Below are 17,094 nucleotides of genomic sequence, written 5' to 3' on the forward strand. Positions count from 1 at the left end.
AAGCCTTTGCAGTGAGCGGGGAGAGGAGGAGGAGGTGAGCGCTACTCACCGACGCCCCTCTCCATAGGGATATATGGCGCACAGCGCCGTATGCCGTGAAAACATAGGACATGTCCTATCTTTTCACGGGGTACGGAGCGGTATGGTACTGCACGTGTGCTGCACCGTACCGCTCCCGTAGGACGACGTGGGGACGTTTATCGGACGCACATACGTCAGCCATATATATGTCCCCCATGCGGCAGTGTGAATGTAGCCTAAGAGTAAGAATGTTCTTACTTGCCCATGGCAACCAATTACAGCTCCCCTTTAAACTATTCATAAACACAGGTAAACTACTACCAACATTCTTACTCTTAGACAGCTTGATAAATCTGCACCATTGTCAGGGTAAAGGGCTCTTAGAAGTTGTACATGTATCAATATGACATTTTTTACTTGTTCTATATTATGGGGCATATTTATCAGGACCTCTGCACACTTTAGATTATTTTTCCCTCTCCGCCACCTTTACGCCAGAGGGCACAGCCAGCTGGGAGTAACGCCATGTGCCGGTGCACTCACTGCCGGTGACTTTTCATGGTGTACGCCTGCCTGGCATAGAATAAATGTTGCGCAGCTGCCTGCCCCGATACATCATGAGGCAGAAGTCTCTTGATGTACGCCACTGCGAAAAAGCCCACGTATGATAAATATGCCCCTATGTCTTTAAATTAAAAAACTCCTTCAAGTAACAGTACTCTCCATTATCCATGTACTATGTAAATTAATGGCTCCTAGAAAGAACAATATTGTCTAAATTTCCCCGTTTTCTCCATGATATGCTCGAATGGTGTCAAAACATGTTTTTAAAGATAAAGTTCCCTTTGATCTTATGCCATAGACCTCTTTATTTTAAGATGTATGTGTGCCTTGATAGATGTGTTGTCCATTTCTGTTTGTCAGTCTATATCCTGCATGTGTAGTGACAAACTTGACGAATGGAGAAGTTCTCAATTTATGTTACAAGGTCGGAATGGTGCACCTACTTCAGTAGCACTCAAAGATAACGATAAGACCACGGAAACATTCAATTCTTCTTTATGTATAACTTTATGAAAGACATATACATGTCTGACATGTCTGAGGAAGGAGGATCTGCCTCCGAAACGTCGCGACACACCGGGTGTTCGGTGTCTCAGTGGGAACCATTGCTGTTCAGTGTGGACTTATCTATGGACTATGGCACATTTTGCCGAAATGTGGTGATGTATTGATGCCTTATATGTCTTTGATCAAGTTATACATAAAGAAGAATTTAATGTTTTCGTGGTCTTATCGTTATCTTTGAGTGCTACTGTTTTACAAGGACTGAGAGCCTTGCATAATGAGACCAGTGCTCACACTGAATCTTTGAATTGGAGCTACTATATTGTATTTATCTGCACCTACTATAGTACTAAGATGGTTTGCTGAGCACAAGGTCTAAGACAATAATGAGCCCAGAAGGTCCAGTAGAAGACAAAGTCAAAGTGGCTTTAGAGCTGATCACTTGGACCTCAACTCTCAAATAACCTATAAGACTTTATTGATGTAAAGTCATATACAGTATGTACAATATTAATAAGGCTAACAATGCAAAGAATGTGGACGTGCTTAAGTCTTGGGGAAATCGAGCTTGACAGTGGTGACCAATGCACTACCGGGTGGATGCGGAACCCAATAGGAAGCATTCTTAACATTAATCATGCAATGCAATGTCCTGCACAAGCACATCCAATGGGTCGTTGATCTGTAATTCATTTAGGAAATAGTTGGCTTATAAAAGATCAACACAACTGGAAGAGAACACTCCTATTTTGTTTCCATTAAATCATGAAATTGCAATTTCAGAGCTACCCTGTTTCCCCGAAAATAAGACAGTGTCTTATATTAATTTTTGCTCCTTAAGAGGCACTAGGTCTTATTTTCAGGGGATGTCTTATTTTGCCATGAACAAGAATTTACATTTATTGGTGAACAAAAAAAATCAACTTCTAAAACATCCTTATGACTCTCCAAACTCTGAACTAATGGAATATTTGGCCCCAATCTCTCATATTTAGCAATAGCACTTTCCTTAAATGACAACTTCATGTTAAAGGGAACCTACCACCCCGATTCTACCTATAAAGGTAGAAGGGGTGGTAGGTGGATGAATGGGACGTGAGGAGAGCCCTTTTTGGGCTAATCCTCACGTCCCGGCTATCTTTTTATAAAGTTTATTGCGGGGATATGCAAATTTATTTATGCGGCTACTGGGGCGTGGAGTAGCCGGACATGAGGCTACTAGTCGCGGCTACTCCACGCCCCAGTAGCCACATTACTCCGCCTACCATTTAATCTTCAGCGCGCAGCTCCTCATAGCTGCGCGCCCTCGTCTGAGTCCCCTGCGTTCTGCGCATGCGCAGAACCCAGGCCTTTGGCTGCGCAGCCGCGGCTCCGGGGCCGGAGCTACTGCGCATGCGCAGTAGGCCGCAGATGCCGGGGGACTCGGACGAGGGCGCGCAGCTACGAGGAGCTGCGCGCCGAAGATTAAATGGTAGGCGGAGTAATGTGGCTACTGGGGCGTGGAGTAGCCGCGACTAGTAGCCTCATGTCCGGCTACTCCACGCCCCAGTAGCCGCATAAATAAATTTGCATATGCCCGCAATAAACTTTTCTAAAAGATAGCCGGGACGTGAGGATTAGCCCAAAAAGGGCTATCCTCACGTCCCATTCATCCACCTACCACCCCTTCTACCTTTATAGGTAGAATCGGGGTGGTAGGTTCCCTTTAATGTAGCTGCTTGTAGTGTATTTGTCCTGCAAACAGTCAGTGATTTTATTCTGTAATTCTTCCCCATGTCACAACCTATTGCAGCATCTAAAAAATCTACTAATACAAATGTACGGCTTGGGGAGAGATGTAGCAATGTCTTCCACTGGGTCTTATTTTCAGGGGAGGTCTTATTTTTCTAAGATTGAACAAAATTGCACTAGGTCTTATTTTAGGGGGATGTCCTATTTTAGGGGAAACAGGGTACTTTATACCAATGTTGTGCATTTTGAACATCTAGCATAAGAAGTTGATACAGAAAGGATGCTGGGAATTTTAAATATGTCATTAAAATATTTGAAACATCTACAACATACAATATATAAAACTATGTGTTTTTTTATTACTTTTAAATCCTAATGCAATACCAATTACCACATAAAAATATTACAAATATTAAAGGAGACAATCCATGGACAGTAAGCACAAGTACAATTGGAGCTCTTGTTATGGTCAGGAGTCCTGTGGGTGGTCCTAGTTATACACAGAGTCATAAACACAAGGCTTTCGTTCTTTGTATGGGTCTGCCGACTGGACTCATATGCAAAAAAGGGCAAAGATTTAAATGTGTTGGTCACTTTACTTTATATTTTCTGTAAAGTGTGGAGGACCGAATATCAGGCAAATTACCAATGTACATCTTTTAATAGTTATGCACCACTTTCTTGAAATGTAAAGTAAAGCTCCAGGTTAAAAAATGACTTTCACTTCATCAGCTGTCCATAAAATGTCTGGAGATGGAGAGACATGTGATCTCTAATTTTCAATGACCAATATGCCTTTCAGGACCTTAATATCGTATTAATGAATACTATCATGAGGTCCTGGAAGGTAGATTGGTCATGGACAGTTAGAGATCACATGACCCTCCATTAGATGCTATTTTATTGACAGGAATGGCTGACAGATGATAAAGGTAAAAATACATTTATGAACCTGGGGGTTTTACTATACATTTCAGGGATGTGGCACTGATCATTTAATAGATAAATATTGGTAAATTACCTACCGTATGTACTTGAGCATAAGCCGACCAGAGTATAAGCCAAGGCACCTAATTTTGGCATTAAAAACTGAGAAAACAAATTGAATCTAGTATAAGCCTAGGGTGGAAAATGCAGAAACTACTCTTTAATTAAAAAAAAATGTCCAGCAGCAGTCTCCCATCATCAATACAATTTCCAGTAGAGCCCCCCTTTACAAAATGTCCAGCAGAGCCCCCCTTTAAAGAAAAAAGTCTAGCATGGTCCCCCTTTAAAATAAAATGTCCAGTAGAGCCCCCTTTTAAAATAATGGGGTAGATTTACTTACCCAGTCCATTCGCGATCCAGCGGCGTGTTCTGTGCGGTGGATTCGGGTCCGGCCGGGATTCATTAAGGCAGTTCCTCCGACGTCCACCAGGTGGCGCTGCTGCGCTGAAGAGCATCGGAACGCACACAAGTTCACCGGCCTATTCCTAGTGAAGGTAAGTGCAAGCTCCGCAACACTTTTTTAAAAAAAATGCAGCGGTTTTTCTGAATCCGTCAGGTTTTCGTTCGGCCACGCCCCCGATTTCCGTTGCGTGCATGCCAGCGCCAATACGCCACAATCCGATCGCGTTACGCCAAAATCCCGGGGCAATTCAGGGGAAATCGGCGCAAATTGGGCCCTTAGTAAATGACCCCCAATATGTCCAGCAGAGCCCGCTTTAAAATAAAATATCCAGCAGGGCCCCCTTTAAAAAAAATATCTAGCAGAGCCCCCCTTTAAAATAAAATGTCCAACAGAGCCCCTCTTTAAAATAATATGTCCAGCAGAGCTCCCCTTTAAAATAAAATGACCAGCAGAGCCCCCCTTTAAAATAAAATTTCCAGCAGACCCCCCCTTTAAAATAAAATTTCCAGCAGAGACCCTTTCATGATAAAATAATAAACTTTGTACTCACTTCTCGTCTTCTATGCTCTGCTTCAGCTTCCCGAAATATGGTTAAGAAATCATAAAGGCTTTTACTACTGGTAAACTAGTTAGTCAGTATCTAACCTTCCACATTCTCAGAGACTATAGGGCAGGGGCTAACATCTGGAATATTTTATGTACCAAAAGAACATTTATACAGCTGCAAAAACAACTTGAAGGGTCAATAAAGGCCTAAGCTGTCCCAAGTTATTGAAGGTTTTGAAGAACAGTTGGATATGAAGAGTGTAAGAGTCAAGTTATTCAGCTGTGTTACCATCTTCAGAACTTTTCTTAGTAATGAAATAAGGTCAAATCTCTATTATTAGATATATAATTTTTTTTCTTATGTTACTTGACTTTTACACAAAGCAGAAAGTAGACAATATCGGGAAACAGAACAACTATAAAACACTATATGCAGCAAAGTAAAGCTGGAAGTTGAACTCCTAAGGACTAAAATTAGCTTAAATTGCATGTAGATATAATTGAGGTTATTAATCAGGAGGCAGAGAAAGAATCTTCCTCATGAATATCGTAATTAGTACTGAAACGTCAGACACAGCATAGAAAAATGTTTACAGAATTTTTCAAGAGATGTGCATCTGCGTCTTTAAAATCATTTGAGACCTTCATCGTCCTCCATGGAGTATTTTTGTTTCCTACAAAGAGGCAGATCATTTTTGTTAGTGGATAGTGGATACTAGGCGGTTTGGGGGAAGCCCCTTTCCAAAGCCTTTTGGGGGACCTATGGCCACCCATACTACCAAACAAATTTTATATTTTATACAGAGAAGGACCCATTTCAGGACCTTTGAAGGTCCTGAAACCAAAGATTAAATGCAGGCATAAGGGATGCATCCTCCATTACGCAAGAAACTTCATTCTAGGTAAGAAGTGAAATCCAGACTGTAGGGGCTATAATATTCAAAAAGTGCAGGACCCATGGCAGTCTTAATCTGTACCCGGCCAAGAATTGTGACCATTTTGCCCTTTATGTCAAGATGGACAAAATCTTCAAGTAAGACCAACACTAAGTTGCTGGTTACATTATTACATTAATTAGTCTGGAACTAACTATACGATACCCAAACATGGATGATCATCAGAAGAGTAGGACAAATCCACTAATAGTGTAGGTCTGGTCACTGGGAACACAACTGATCAAGGCTGAACATGTCCATCTGAGTGGTGGGATTTTTGGCACCCATCTTTTATCATGTGGATAGGTAATAAGCTGAAAGTCTAACACATTTAGCACATATCAGAGACCCTTTGTCATAAGAATATAGCACATTATTGCCTATTATGACTAACCAGGTGGTATTATTATGAGAGATTGGGTAATATAAATTTTTTAACTCGAAAATTTGAGTCTGATTGGCTTTGACAGCAAACAACATGCATGAATGAAGCTGGAGACAAGGATAGTAATAAAAGTGCCCTTTTGAGTCAAAACTGTTTAAACATAGCAAGTCGTAGTATTCTATAAGACAGAAGTTTCATTGTCGATGTCTGTAAGCACAGTTTGTTCTTCAAGCGATTTTACTCAACACCGTGAAAATAAACCTCAGGAAGCACAAACAAGCTAGGTGATCCCAACACAATTATATAAGCCTTCCCTATTCAGAAGGGTGAATCGGCCGAGGCTTTTTATACTTTTGAATATGTCATACCATTTTTTTAAAAATATTTTTTCCTAATTCCCCCTATAAATTATTTTTTTAATTTTAACCAAATTTAGTTTTTGCTTTACAAAATTTGTTTTCAATTTATACAGCTATATTGAACACTTGAAGAATGCGTATTAGCATGTTGTATTTCTCATTTAAATGAGAATGTCACTTATCTCTAATAAAAGTCATAATTGCTTTTTTTAGCTGATTCTGGTGTATATTTTCCCACTTTTTACAAAAATGTGGCTTAAAAGATGTTACTTTTCCAATTCAGTTTGCAAATTAATGGTTAAGTTATTTCAGCAGATGATCGATCTAAGGCTACAATCTCATTAAAGTGTGCCCGCCATACTGTAGCACAGTGGGCACACATCGGCGCCGGGGAGAGGAGGTGTGGATGAGCGCCACTCACCCCTACCGTTTTCTATAGAGAAACATGGGGTACGGCGCAGTATTCCTGTTAATGATAGGACATGTCTTATCTTTCTCCGGACTGCGGAACGGTATGGGGCCGCATGTGTGCTACACTGTACTGCTCCCGTAGGGCATCATGCGCCCATTGCTGTGTATGGGGGACGTATATATGCCGTATATACATCGGCCATATATACGTCCCCCACATGTTCATGTGAATGTAGCCTAAATTTGATGTTGGGAATACGGAGAGTTTGCCATTTAAGGCCACCTTGCAGGCATCTGGAGACTTATAGCCAATGATGCTCCACTAAGGGATTCTGGGAAATATGCAAATATGTTTTCCAGGATGGGTCAAGGAAAACAATGCCCCTCTTGGTACCTTACAAGGCAGTCCCCTTACTATCAAGCATGTCTGCGGACAGCTTAAATGGCTTTTTCCCCATATGTAATGTAATGTGTTCATGTAACCTGAATTGTGCTGTATTGCAATGTCCTGTAATTGTTTGTATGCTATTAAGGAACTAGCAACATTAAGAACCCGTCTCTCGAAGTGTATTTATTTATCTGTCTCTAACTGTGTAACAATCGCCGGAACACTATGCACAAAATAATTTTCCCCCAAGGTATTCAATAAAGTTTTATCGTATCGTTTCTGACTAAAGATGGCCATTAATATATGTTTGGTGGTGGTCGATACAAGATGCTCTCACCAATCTCTTGAAAATTGTGGTTCTGCTGCAACAAAGATGGAGATGGAAGCAGACTATTCTGTTCACTGGGTAGCTATGCTTTAAGTTAAAGGGACACTCCAGTCAAAGCTAATTCAGCTAATAATGAACTAGGCCTGAAGGGAGGAGCAAGACCCATTTTCATTGTATTCCTGGAACCTAATCTAGAGTCATGTTCCTCCCTTCAGACTCTGTACACGCTATAATTTAATGAATTAGTTGTGACTGTAGTGTTCCTTTTACTGCTGGCTTGGCTTCCTATTAAACACAAAGAGAACTTGTATGTCCCCTAGACTAGGGATATAGCTGTCTGCTTTTGGCTCTGTCCACAGCCACTACTGCTATCAGCTGATCCTCAGGGTGATGTGCATAACCTAATTTGTGAAAAAATGTATAGTGATCTCATTAGAAGTTAAAATACAATGACATTTAAATTAAAAAGTTTTGATATATCCTTATGTGTATGTCTCTCTAGCTTTACTGCAGACTTGTGAGTCTCCATGGTTCCAGACTACAAACAAAGTACTTGTAGTCTGATACTAGTATAATAGCCAACCAACATTACTATGATAATGAATATGATATTTTACCTCACTTTATTGTATAATGTATGGCTATGGTCCATAAATGCTTCATCATTGTAAGACATTTTTAAAGGGCTGAGAACCAAAATTTAGAAAGTCTGTTGAGTCTATTTTGCAACAGAAAAGCTTAAAACAATAACTTAAAGGGGGTCATTTTCTATTTTTTCTCTTATATTTGAGAAAATTTGCAACTTTTCCACTCGCCTAGCAAAGTTAGCAAAGAATTTTTCAGTGTTGTGCCTGATATATCTTTAAAATCCATATGCGGATATATGAAAAAAAGTCACACAATTTTGGCGCAAATCTGTGTAAAATGCTACAACTTTGGAACAAATAATCTGGAGTTCCAAGCCGTGGTAGGCAAAAGTTTAGAAGAGGGTTGCAGAAGAATTTGTGATTTATGTGCAAATTTTTTTTTAACTGTGTAAAAAAAAACAACAGTCACATGCCAGTTATATCTCCATCTAAGATAAATGAAGCAAATATAAAATCCAGAAAAAACAAAAATGATAAAACCCCCCATAGACTATTAAGCTGTGATGTGTATATAATAAAAGTTTTTGGTGGGCATATTTCTGAAAAATTTGCTTCAGCTTGAGCAGTAATATTTATCAAACTGTTTTTGACTCCTTTAAAATTCTCTATTACTTAATGTTATTGAGATGTGAAAGTAGCAAATTACTTAAACTTAATAAGCGTCTGAACGCAATTTGGAAAATTACAGAATTCCATTCAATTTCATTGTATGTACCAGAAAAATTGATTTCTGACCAAATGAAATATTAAATATACATTTTTATGATAACAATTAAAATAAAAACAATACAGGCGGTCCCCTGCTTAAGAACACCTGACTTACAGACGACCCCTAGTTACAAACGGACATCTGGATGTTGGCAATTTTCTGTACTTTAGTCCTTGGCTACAATAATCAGCTTCGACAGTTATCAGGTGTCTACAATGAAGCTTTATTGTTAATCCTGGTTCTTATGACAATCCAACATTTTTAAAATCCAATTGTCACAGAGACCAAAAAAAATTGGCTGGTGTTATACTGATAAAGTATACAGTTCCGACTTACATACAAATTCAACTTAAGAACAAACCTACAGAACCTATCATGTATGTAACCCGAGGACTGTCTGTACTATTAATAATAATAATATTCATAATTATTATTATTATTATTATTGTTATCATCATTGTTTATTATCATGGTTTATACGGTTGAAAAAAGACACTTGTCCATCAAGTTCAACCAAGGAAGGGAAGAGGATGAGGAAGAGATTTAGGGGAAACAATTCTATATAACATAACCATCAATGTTATTTAGGTGTAAAAAGGCATCTAGACCCTTCTTGAAGCTCTCTGCTGTCCCTGCTGTGACCAGCGCCTGAGACAGGCTATTATGATAATAATGATGATGATAATGATTATTATTATTATTACTATTATGATATTGCTGCTGATGATTATTATTATTATCATTTTTATTTAGGCATATGCCTATAGCCTATATTTAATATATGGGTAAAATAAAAAATAATCTAATTGTAAACAGTCACGTGCAAAAATAAGAATACCTTAAACAATAATCAAATCTGTATCTGATGTAACTGACCTGAAGGTAAAGATATGGTCCTGATAGAGCACTGATCGGACATCAATTCTGTCTGAGATTACATAAAAATAGAGAATGATTTGAGCAAGTCTATATCACCTAATGATCTATGCTTACTGTAGTTCTTAAACGTGTGTGGTACAACCTCCCTGCTGAGTTTGCGGTAAAATGTTGATATTCGGTTAGAATTTCACTTTCTTGTCTAGTCCACACTAACTTGCTGGAATTTGTTCTCACAAAGCAAACTGAGATACAATGGGGCAGATTTACTTACCCGGTCCATTCGCGAGGCAGCGGCGTGTTTACCGAGCCGGGCTGAGTGAAGGTAAGTGCAAGCTCCGTGACAGATTTCCATCGCGTGCATGCCGGCGCCAATGCGCCACAATCGCGTGCGCCAAAATCCCGGGGCAATTCAGGGGAAATCGTCGCAAATCGGGAATATTCGGGTAACACGTCGGGAAAACGCGAATCGGGCCCTTAGTAAATGACCCCCAATATCTCAGAAAAGTGTTATCCTAAAAAGCTAATCCTCTTATGACAGACACATCTACACATTTTTAGCCAAAGGGAGTGCAGATCGATGTAATCTGGACAGGGACTCATTTGAGAGGTCACAATGTAAAACAACATTTTCCCGGTCACCTGTGTTAGAGAATTTCTTGGCTAACTACAACTTCCAAATGCAAAATCTGGTATTTGGAAAGTGCCAAAAGTAGGAATGGAGAGACAACTCTAATAAAAGGGAATAATGGGGATATTTTCATAAATAGTGGTTTGGAGCAACAATTATTGTTTCCATTTTCTTACAAAGTGGCGTAACTTTATTAACTGTCTGTGAACACTGAAAAAACAAAAAAACTAATGACCCCTCATTATTTAGGTATAGCTGCTTCTATTCCATGCTTTTATTGTGACAAGGTCCCTATATTTCCAATAACTTTGGTTTCTTTATGATTTTTTGGCTTCTACCCATGAATTTTATTGTTATACTTGTTCTCGGCTCTTCCTAGAAATGTTTCGATGTAAAATTCTCTGACCAATAAAAACGACCTACTATTAATATACTGTACCCTCAGCTTTCATTTTTACTTTTTCGAGTGTTGCTCTACTTACTTTATTTACTTCAGAGGCTTGGACAATAGTCCATAAGGACCAACTATATTTTGTTTAAAGCAGTCAAGAAAATCGAAGATTTCTGTTATGATAATTGAAGTCAGGAAATGCCTCCATAGGGCATTGTAGTCTATAATCAAAGCAACAAATTCTATATTTTCAAAAAGAATGTTACTTACAATTTTATTACTCAAAGTAAAACGTATACACTGAGTTATTCCTAGCAGAGGTCTTATAGAGATAATGCAAGAATACCAAAGAGAAAATCTCTGCACTACCCCTTAAAGAAACCTATTAAGCTAAATCTGATGGTAGGTTCCTCCTAAATCCTAATCTCTCTTTACCTAAGATAAACTACTTTATCTAGTTAATATGCTAAGTGTTGGGACGTGGAGTAACCTTTGCTCCCACAGCCCAGAGAGGCCCCAGTACACTATGCCCCAGTAGCCAAGGCCGGCAATAGGGGGGGCAAACTGGGCTTTTGCCCAGGACCCCCTGTCCTAAAAGGGCCCCCTGCATATGGACGGTTGTGGGCAATAGCATGTATTGCTCCTTTAATAACCCTTGGTTGAATGCCCAAGTAAAGATGCTTCTCTTCTATCATCTATCTATGTATAATCTTCTTTATACTTCTGCATCTATCAATCTATATCATCTTTTCATATTTATCTTGTGTCATCAATCTACCTATCAGCCTCTTACTGACTGTGACTGTTCATAAAATAGTTTTAATTTGGGGCCCCACTTTTAGTTTTTCCTAGGGCCCCACTTTGTCTAAAATTGTCCCTGCCAGTAGCTTCTGGTGAAAATTAACATGTTAGGTAGATCAAGTGTAGCTCCGCTTAGAAACTATAATATGTGTAGGTAAAACGAGAGGCTTTAGAAAGTTACAAGGAACCTACCATTAGATCGCCCTTTATAGGTAGGTTTCTGATGGTATGTTTCCTTTAAGTGGCTTCAGGCACACACATGTCTTTGCTTAAGTTTCTGCTTAGTTGGACATATCTTAATATTTGTGTAGCTTTTTAAAAGACATCTACCAGAAGGATGAAGGACTGGAAAACAATCACACTTACATGCAGGTGTGTGCCCCCTCTGGTAAGATCTGCTCTTCTTTTAGCTTCTTATGCTATTGTTTTTAGAAATTATGCAAATGAACTCCATTAACAATTATGGAGCTTGGAGCCCATCAGGATAATTTGCATAATTTTTAAAGCCTTTTTTTGCAATAACCAGGGCATGAGCAGCTAAAAGAAAAGTTGATCCTACTAGAGGGAGCACATACCTGTATGTAAGTGTGCTTAGTTTATAATCCTTGATCCTGGCGGTAGATTTCCTCTAAGGCTCATGTGGGTACAAAATGTTTGGTTTCTGATATGCAGCTTTCTATGAGGTTTGTCATTATGTTGCTATAGTTCTTTCTTATGATATTTTTTTTAATACTTATAATGAGCTAGACAATTGAGGGTCTAATAGCCGGTGCCCCCGCCCATTCAATATATTGTCTGCTTTCATCTCAGTTGTATTCAAGTGAATAGGGCTGAGCTGCAATATCAAATACAGCCACTATAGGATGTATGGCACTGCGCTTGATAATGAGTGAGAAGATGTCAACACTATTTTAAGTACTTTAGTCTCTTTTAAAAGTGCATGTGGGACCCCAGTTGATAAGATATTGATCACTTATCATAAGCATAGAAGATCAATAGAAAAAAGTCATGGAGAAAGTTGTTTCCTTAACAACATTTTTAAGTATATTGTTTATTAGGATGTTTTTTTAATGAAGAATTTTCTTTTTGTTTTTCAGCAGAACCTCTGATCTTCTAATCTGGTGTGGATCTGCAACTATATACAGAGGATTTTAAATCATCTTTGTAACCCTAGTGAGGTCAGAGGGAGCCGCGAAACTGCTGTCCACGTGGACTGGTGCTGAAATCTCTCGTCTGGGTACCAGGCACTGCCATTCCAAGCCCCGAGACATGGCAACAAATGGAACTAAAGTTTCAGATGGACAAATTTCTACCGAGGTTAGCGAAGCTCCAATCACAAATGATAAGCCCAAGACCTTGGTTGTTAAGGTGCAGAAGAAAAAAACAGAAGATGTCGAGAGAGATGAGTGGAAAGGAAGATTTGATTTCCTTATGTCCTGTGTAGGTTATGCAATTGGCTTAGGAAATGTTTGGAGATTTCCTTACCTATGTGGAAAGAATGGAGGAGGTAAGACACTAATATATCTACATTTTATGCAAGGTTAAACAAGGAAGCACACAGCAGACAATGGGGGAGATTTATCAGAACTGTTCTAGTTGCCTCCAGGCCCCTCCCTCTGTGCCTATACTTTCCTGAATGCTGACCTGCCCGCCCAGCGCAAACTCTGGCCAGCCCACCCACCCAAGCTACGCCTGCCTCTCCCCCACCACAGCCCTCAAGCGCAAATTCTGCCGGCCCCTGCCCAGCCAAACACTGGCCCGCCCACCCACCTACTTAAACTCCGGCCAGCTGGCCCTCCCCACCCACCTAAACTCTGGCCATCCCACTCAATCTCCAGCCGCCCACCCAAACTCCGCCTGCAGCCCCCCCACCCCACCCGCCTGAACTCCGGACACCCCCCCCTCCGGCCAGCATTTTGGGACACAGCGATGCCTAACGTGTTTGTGATTTTTACTGTTTATTTAGTTGTATATCAGTTCTAAGGAAAGTGGGGTGATTTGAATTTTTAGGTTATTGTAATGAATCTCCAGAAGCCATATAGCATTGGGTCTGACTAGACCCGAGTCTGTCACAGCGACCATTCGCAGCTCTACGATGATGTCACTCGGAGCAGCGATCTTACTTACTATTAGCAGTGGGTCTTTGCTGCAATAGCTCTGGGTCTTTGTAGCTCTGTACGGCGCAGAGCGTGAAGGAGATGTAAGTTTATAAATGTGCATAATTGTGTCAATATGTTTGTACAAAATATGTATATATTTTTTTTCAGGGGAAGGGGGGCCCAATGCAAATGTTTGTCATGGGGTTCAGCCTCTCCTAGTTACCCCACTGGTAACCGCTGTGGGAAAGTGAAAGCTGAGCTCTGATTGGTTGTCTTTGGTAACTAGAACAGTTCTGCTCTCAGTCACTTCTGATAAATCTCCCCCAATGAATTGAGAAATTGAGAAATACATGCACCCCAAAATTCTGCCTTTATTAAAGGAGACCAACCACATAAAAGTATTTCAATCATTTTTTTAGTTTTTTTTAAGTGGGTAATTTCCTTTAAGTTTCCAAGTAGGGAATTATTACTTAATGGTGGGCTCACGTAAGCAAAAATGTGTGATTTATTTGCATATTTATGGCATTACTGCAATTTTGTACATGGGTTGGTGGAACAGCAGGGGATGGTTAGGCCGCTTAGAGAAAATTTATCAACTGAGACTTGAAAGGTTTGAACACTCTATGTGCATATTATTATAACAAGGGTTTTGACAAGGCACAAGAGAATATACATAATTTTAGCACCGTGCTCTGGCTCCTCACTCCCTTGACGTGGCCCTGAACGGGGTCTTTGTCAAATAAACCAGAACAACAGACAATAACATAGACAAAAATAGCAAGTGACGTCACTTCTCCTGTTTCTGTGATTATGGAGGCCACTGATTGGCTGTAGTGATCATTTGATCCTCTCTATGTCTGACCACGTAAAGTGTTTACACAACAAGACCAAATCCAGATAATGAGGAGCCAGAACAGTGTAAGTGCACTTCATTTCTTTATACTCCTATTGCCTTGGCTCTGTTGTAATGGATCCAACAAAAGCTTTTTCTTCATGTAAGCTCATGAAGGTTGATTTTATGTTAGAAACCATACCCTGTTCTACCTGGTCACAGTTCTCCCACTAGCATTAGTGTATTTTAATAAAGGTGGTTTGGGTAGGGCCATGGCGACCCAAGTTTTATACTGTGACCTTCATCCATGAAATCCTTGTACATCTGTTCCCGTGCTTGTTTCACATGTACAGAATAGCCATTTTAGGACCTGAAATTGCAAATTTAAGGCCGACAAAATGGAAACATCCCCCATTCTCCAAGAAGCTTGATTCTTGTAGGGGTTATAGTATTCATACCGCCCAGGATCCATGGAAGTCTGAATCCGCCCCTGCCCACCAGATCCACATTTTGTAGTGAATGATAGTGTCTTTTGTGGCAATGCAGCCTCTATATGTCATCTGAAAAAGTCTTCCATCTACATTGAGTGGAGGAGCTGGAAAAAAGGCAAGTTCTAGTTTGGATAATTTAGGCAATTTGGCACGAAGCAGTCTGTATTCCCATGTGATAGTTGCATCACAATCATCCATAATAATGATAGTTTTTTTTTCCTTTCCTTTATAGGCACACTTCGTAGCATGCCAGCGATAATAGCGAGGTTAACTCCTCCTGTCTGTCTATTGTAACGTTCCCTGATGTGTTCATTCTATATCCTATTAGGATGCAATTATTCTGCCCATGCACTGTAATTATTAGCTTCATGCCAGTGTTATAATAGAGATAGAATATACTGTTACCATCATACAGGCAGAAGCTGTCATTTGGGACTGACGCTGGTAACAAAACTGGGACAATCCGTTCTGAGAGTAGGAAATTTCTTCTCTCGTGTTGCCTTTAAAATAGAAGAATTATTAAGTTGTCACATGAAGACATGGTAGCCAGGATCCCCTGCAGCCATGTTAAAGCTACCAATTCACTTTTAGAGACCTTATATTTTCCAAAAGACTGTGCAATCAGTCAGACTGTGCAATATAACTTTTATTACATTTCATTAAGATACTGTATTTCAATGTAGATGTCCTAAGTGAAATGACACAATAGCGCAAGGATTCCAATATAGCGGGAACGTACATACAGCTGCAAATTTGGGGCCAGATGTTTCACCATTAAAACGGCTTGATCAGGGCTGAAGTGGCTTCTGCCCGCAAATGCTGACTATTTAAAGGTGACATAATTAGAGATGAGCGAGCACTAAAATGCTCGAGTGCTCGTTATTCGAGACAAACTTTTCATGATGCTCAAGTGCTCGTCTCGAATAACGAATCCCATTGAAGTCAATGGGAGACTCGAGCATTTTTCAAAGGGACCATGGTTCGGGAATGAAATGTGTTATTTAATTGAAAAAGAATGTCTTCTGATAAGTTAGCAGATGTATGCAAACAGCTGCAATCTATTCTTCACTGTTCCGCGTGTATATTATCTCCCGAAAAGTTAGCAGATGTGAAGAACAGTGAAGAATAGAATAAAAACAGTGAACACAGTGAACATAGGATCATTTAAGTGAAAAACACAGTGAAGAATAGATTACAGATGTTCTGCACATCTGTTTACTTGTTGGGAGATACGCTGTCCCGGGATCCGCTCCTCTTCTTCCACTGAAGTCTCCCCAATGTTTCTGCGCTGCTCCCCGATGCCTCTGCGCTGCTCCCCGATGCCTCTGCGCTGCTGCCCCATGCCTCTGCGCTGCTCCCCGATGCCTCTGCGCTGCTCCCCGATGCCTCTGCGCTGCTGCCCCATGCCTCTGCGCTGCTCCCCCATGCCTCTGCGCTGCTCCCCGATGCCTCTGCGCTGCTGCCCCATGCCTCTGCGCTGCTCCCCGATGCCTCTGCGCTGCTCCCCGATGCCTTTGCGCTGCTGCCACATGCCTCTGCGCTGCTGCCCCATGCCTCTGTGCTGCTCCCCGATGCCTCTGCGCTGCTCCCCGATGCCTCTGCGGTGCTGCCTTATGCCTCTGCGCTGCTCCCTGATGTTTCTGCGCTGCTCCCCGATGCCTCTGCACTGCTGCCCCATGCCTCTGCGCTGCTCCCCGATGCCTCTGCGCTGCTCCCCGATGACTCTGCGCTGCTGCCTTATGCCTCTGCGCTGCTCCCCGATATTTCTGCGCTGCTCCCCGATGCCTCTGCGCTGCTCCCCGATGCCTCTGCGCTGCTGCCTTATGCCTCTGCGCTGCTCCCCGATGTTTCTGCGCTGCTCCCCCATGCCTCTGCGCTGCTCCCCCATGCCTCTGCGCTGCTCCCCCATGCCTCTACGCTGCTGCCCCATGCCTCTGCGCTGTCCCCGATGCCTCTGCGCTGCTCCCCGATGTTTCTGCGCTGCTCCCTGATGCCTCTGCGCTGCTTCCCGATGTTTCTGCGCTGCTCCCCGATGCCTCTGCGCTGCTCCCCATT

At 41.1% G+C, this 17,094-nt stretch overlaps 1 protein-coding gene across 2 annotated transcripts in view; it reads left to right on the plus strand.

Annotated features, from left to right (window-relative positions):
• Window positions 1-17,094, plus strand: part of SLC6A1 (solute carrier family 6 member 1) — a 116,709-nt gene that overhangs the window by 40,646 nt on the left and 58,969 nt on the right. Inside the window, exon 2 of one of the 2 annotated variants that reach the window (XM_072128358.1) lies at window positions 12,715-13,124. In XM_072128358.1, the coding sequence (XP_071984459.1) occupies window positions 12,887-13,124 (238 nt within the window). In that variant the 5' untranslated portion in view covers window positions 12,715-12,886. The remainder of the gene's footprint in view (window positions 1-12,714; window positions 13,125-17,094) is intronic. The other variant, XM_072128359.1, reaches the window with a different exon arrangement.

Source organism: Engystomops pustulosus, chromosome 10 (genome assembly GCF_040894005.1).
Source record: "Engystomops pustulosus chromosome 10, aEngPut4.maternal, whole genome shotgun sequence".
Classification (NCBI taxonomy): Eukaryota; Metazoa; Chordata; class Amphibia; order Anura; family Leptodactylidae; genus Engystomops; species Engystomops pustulosus.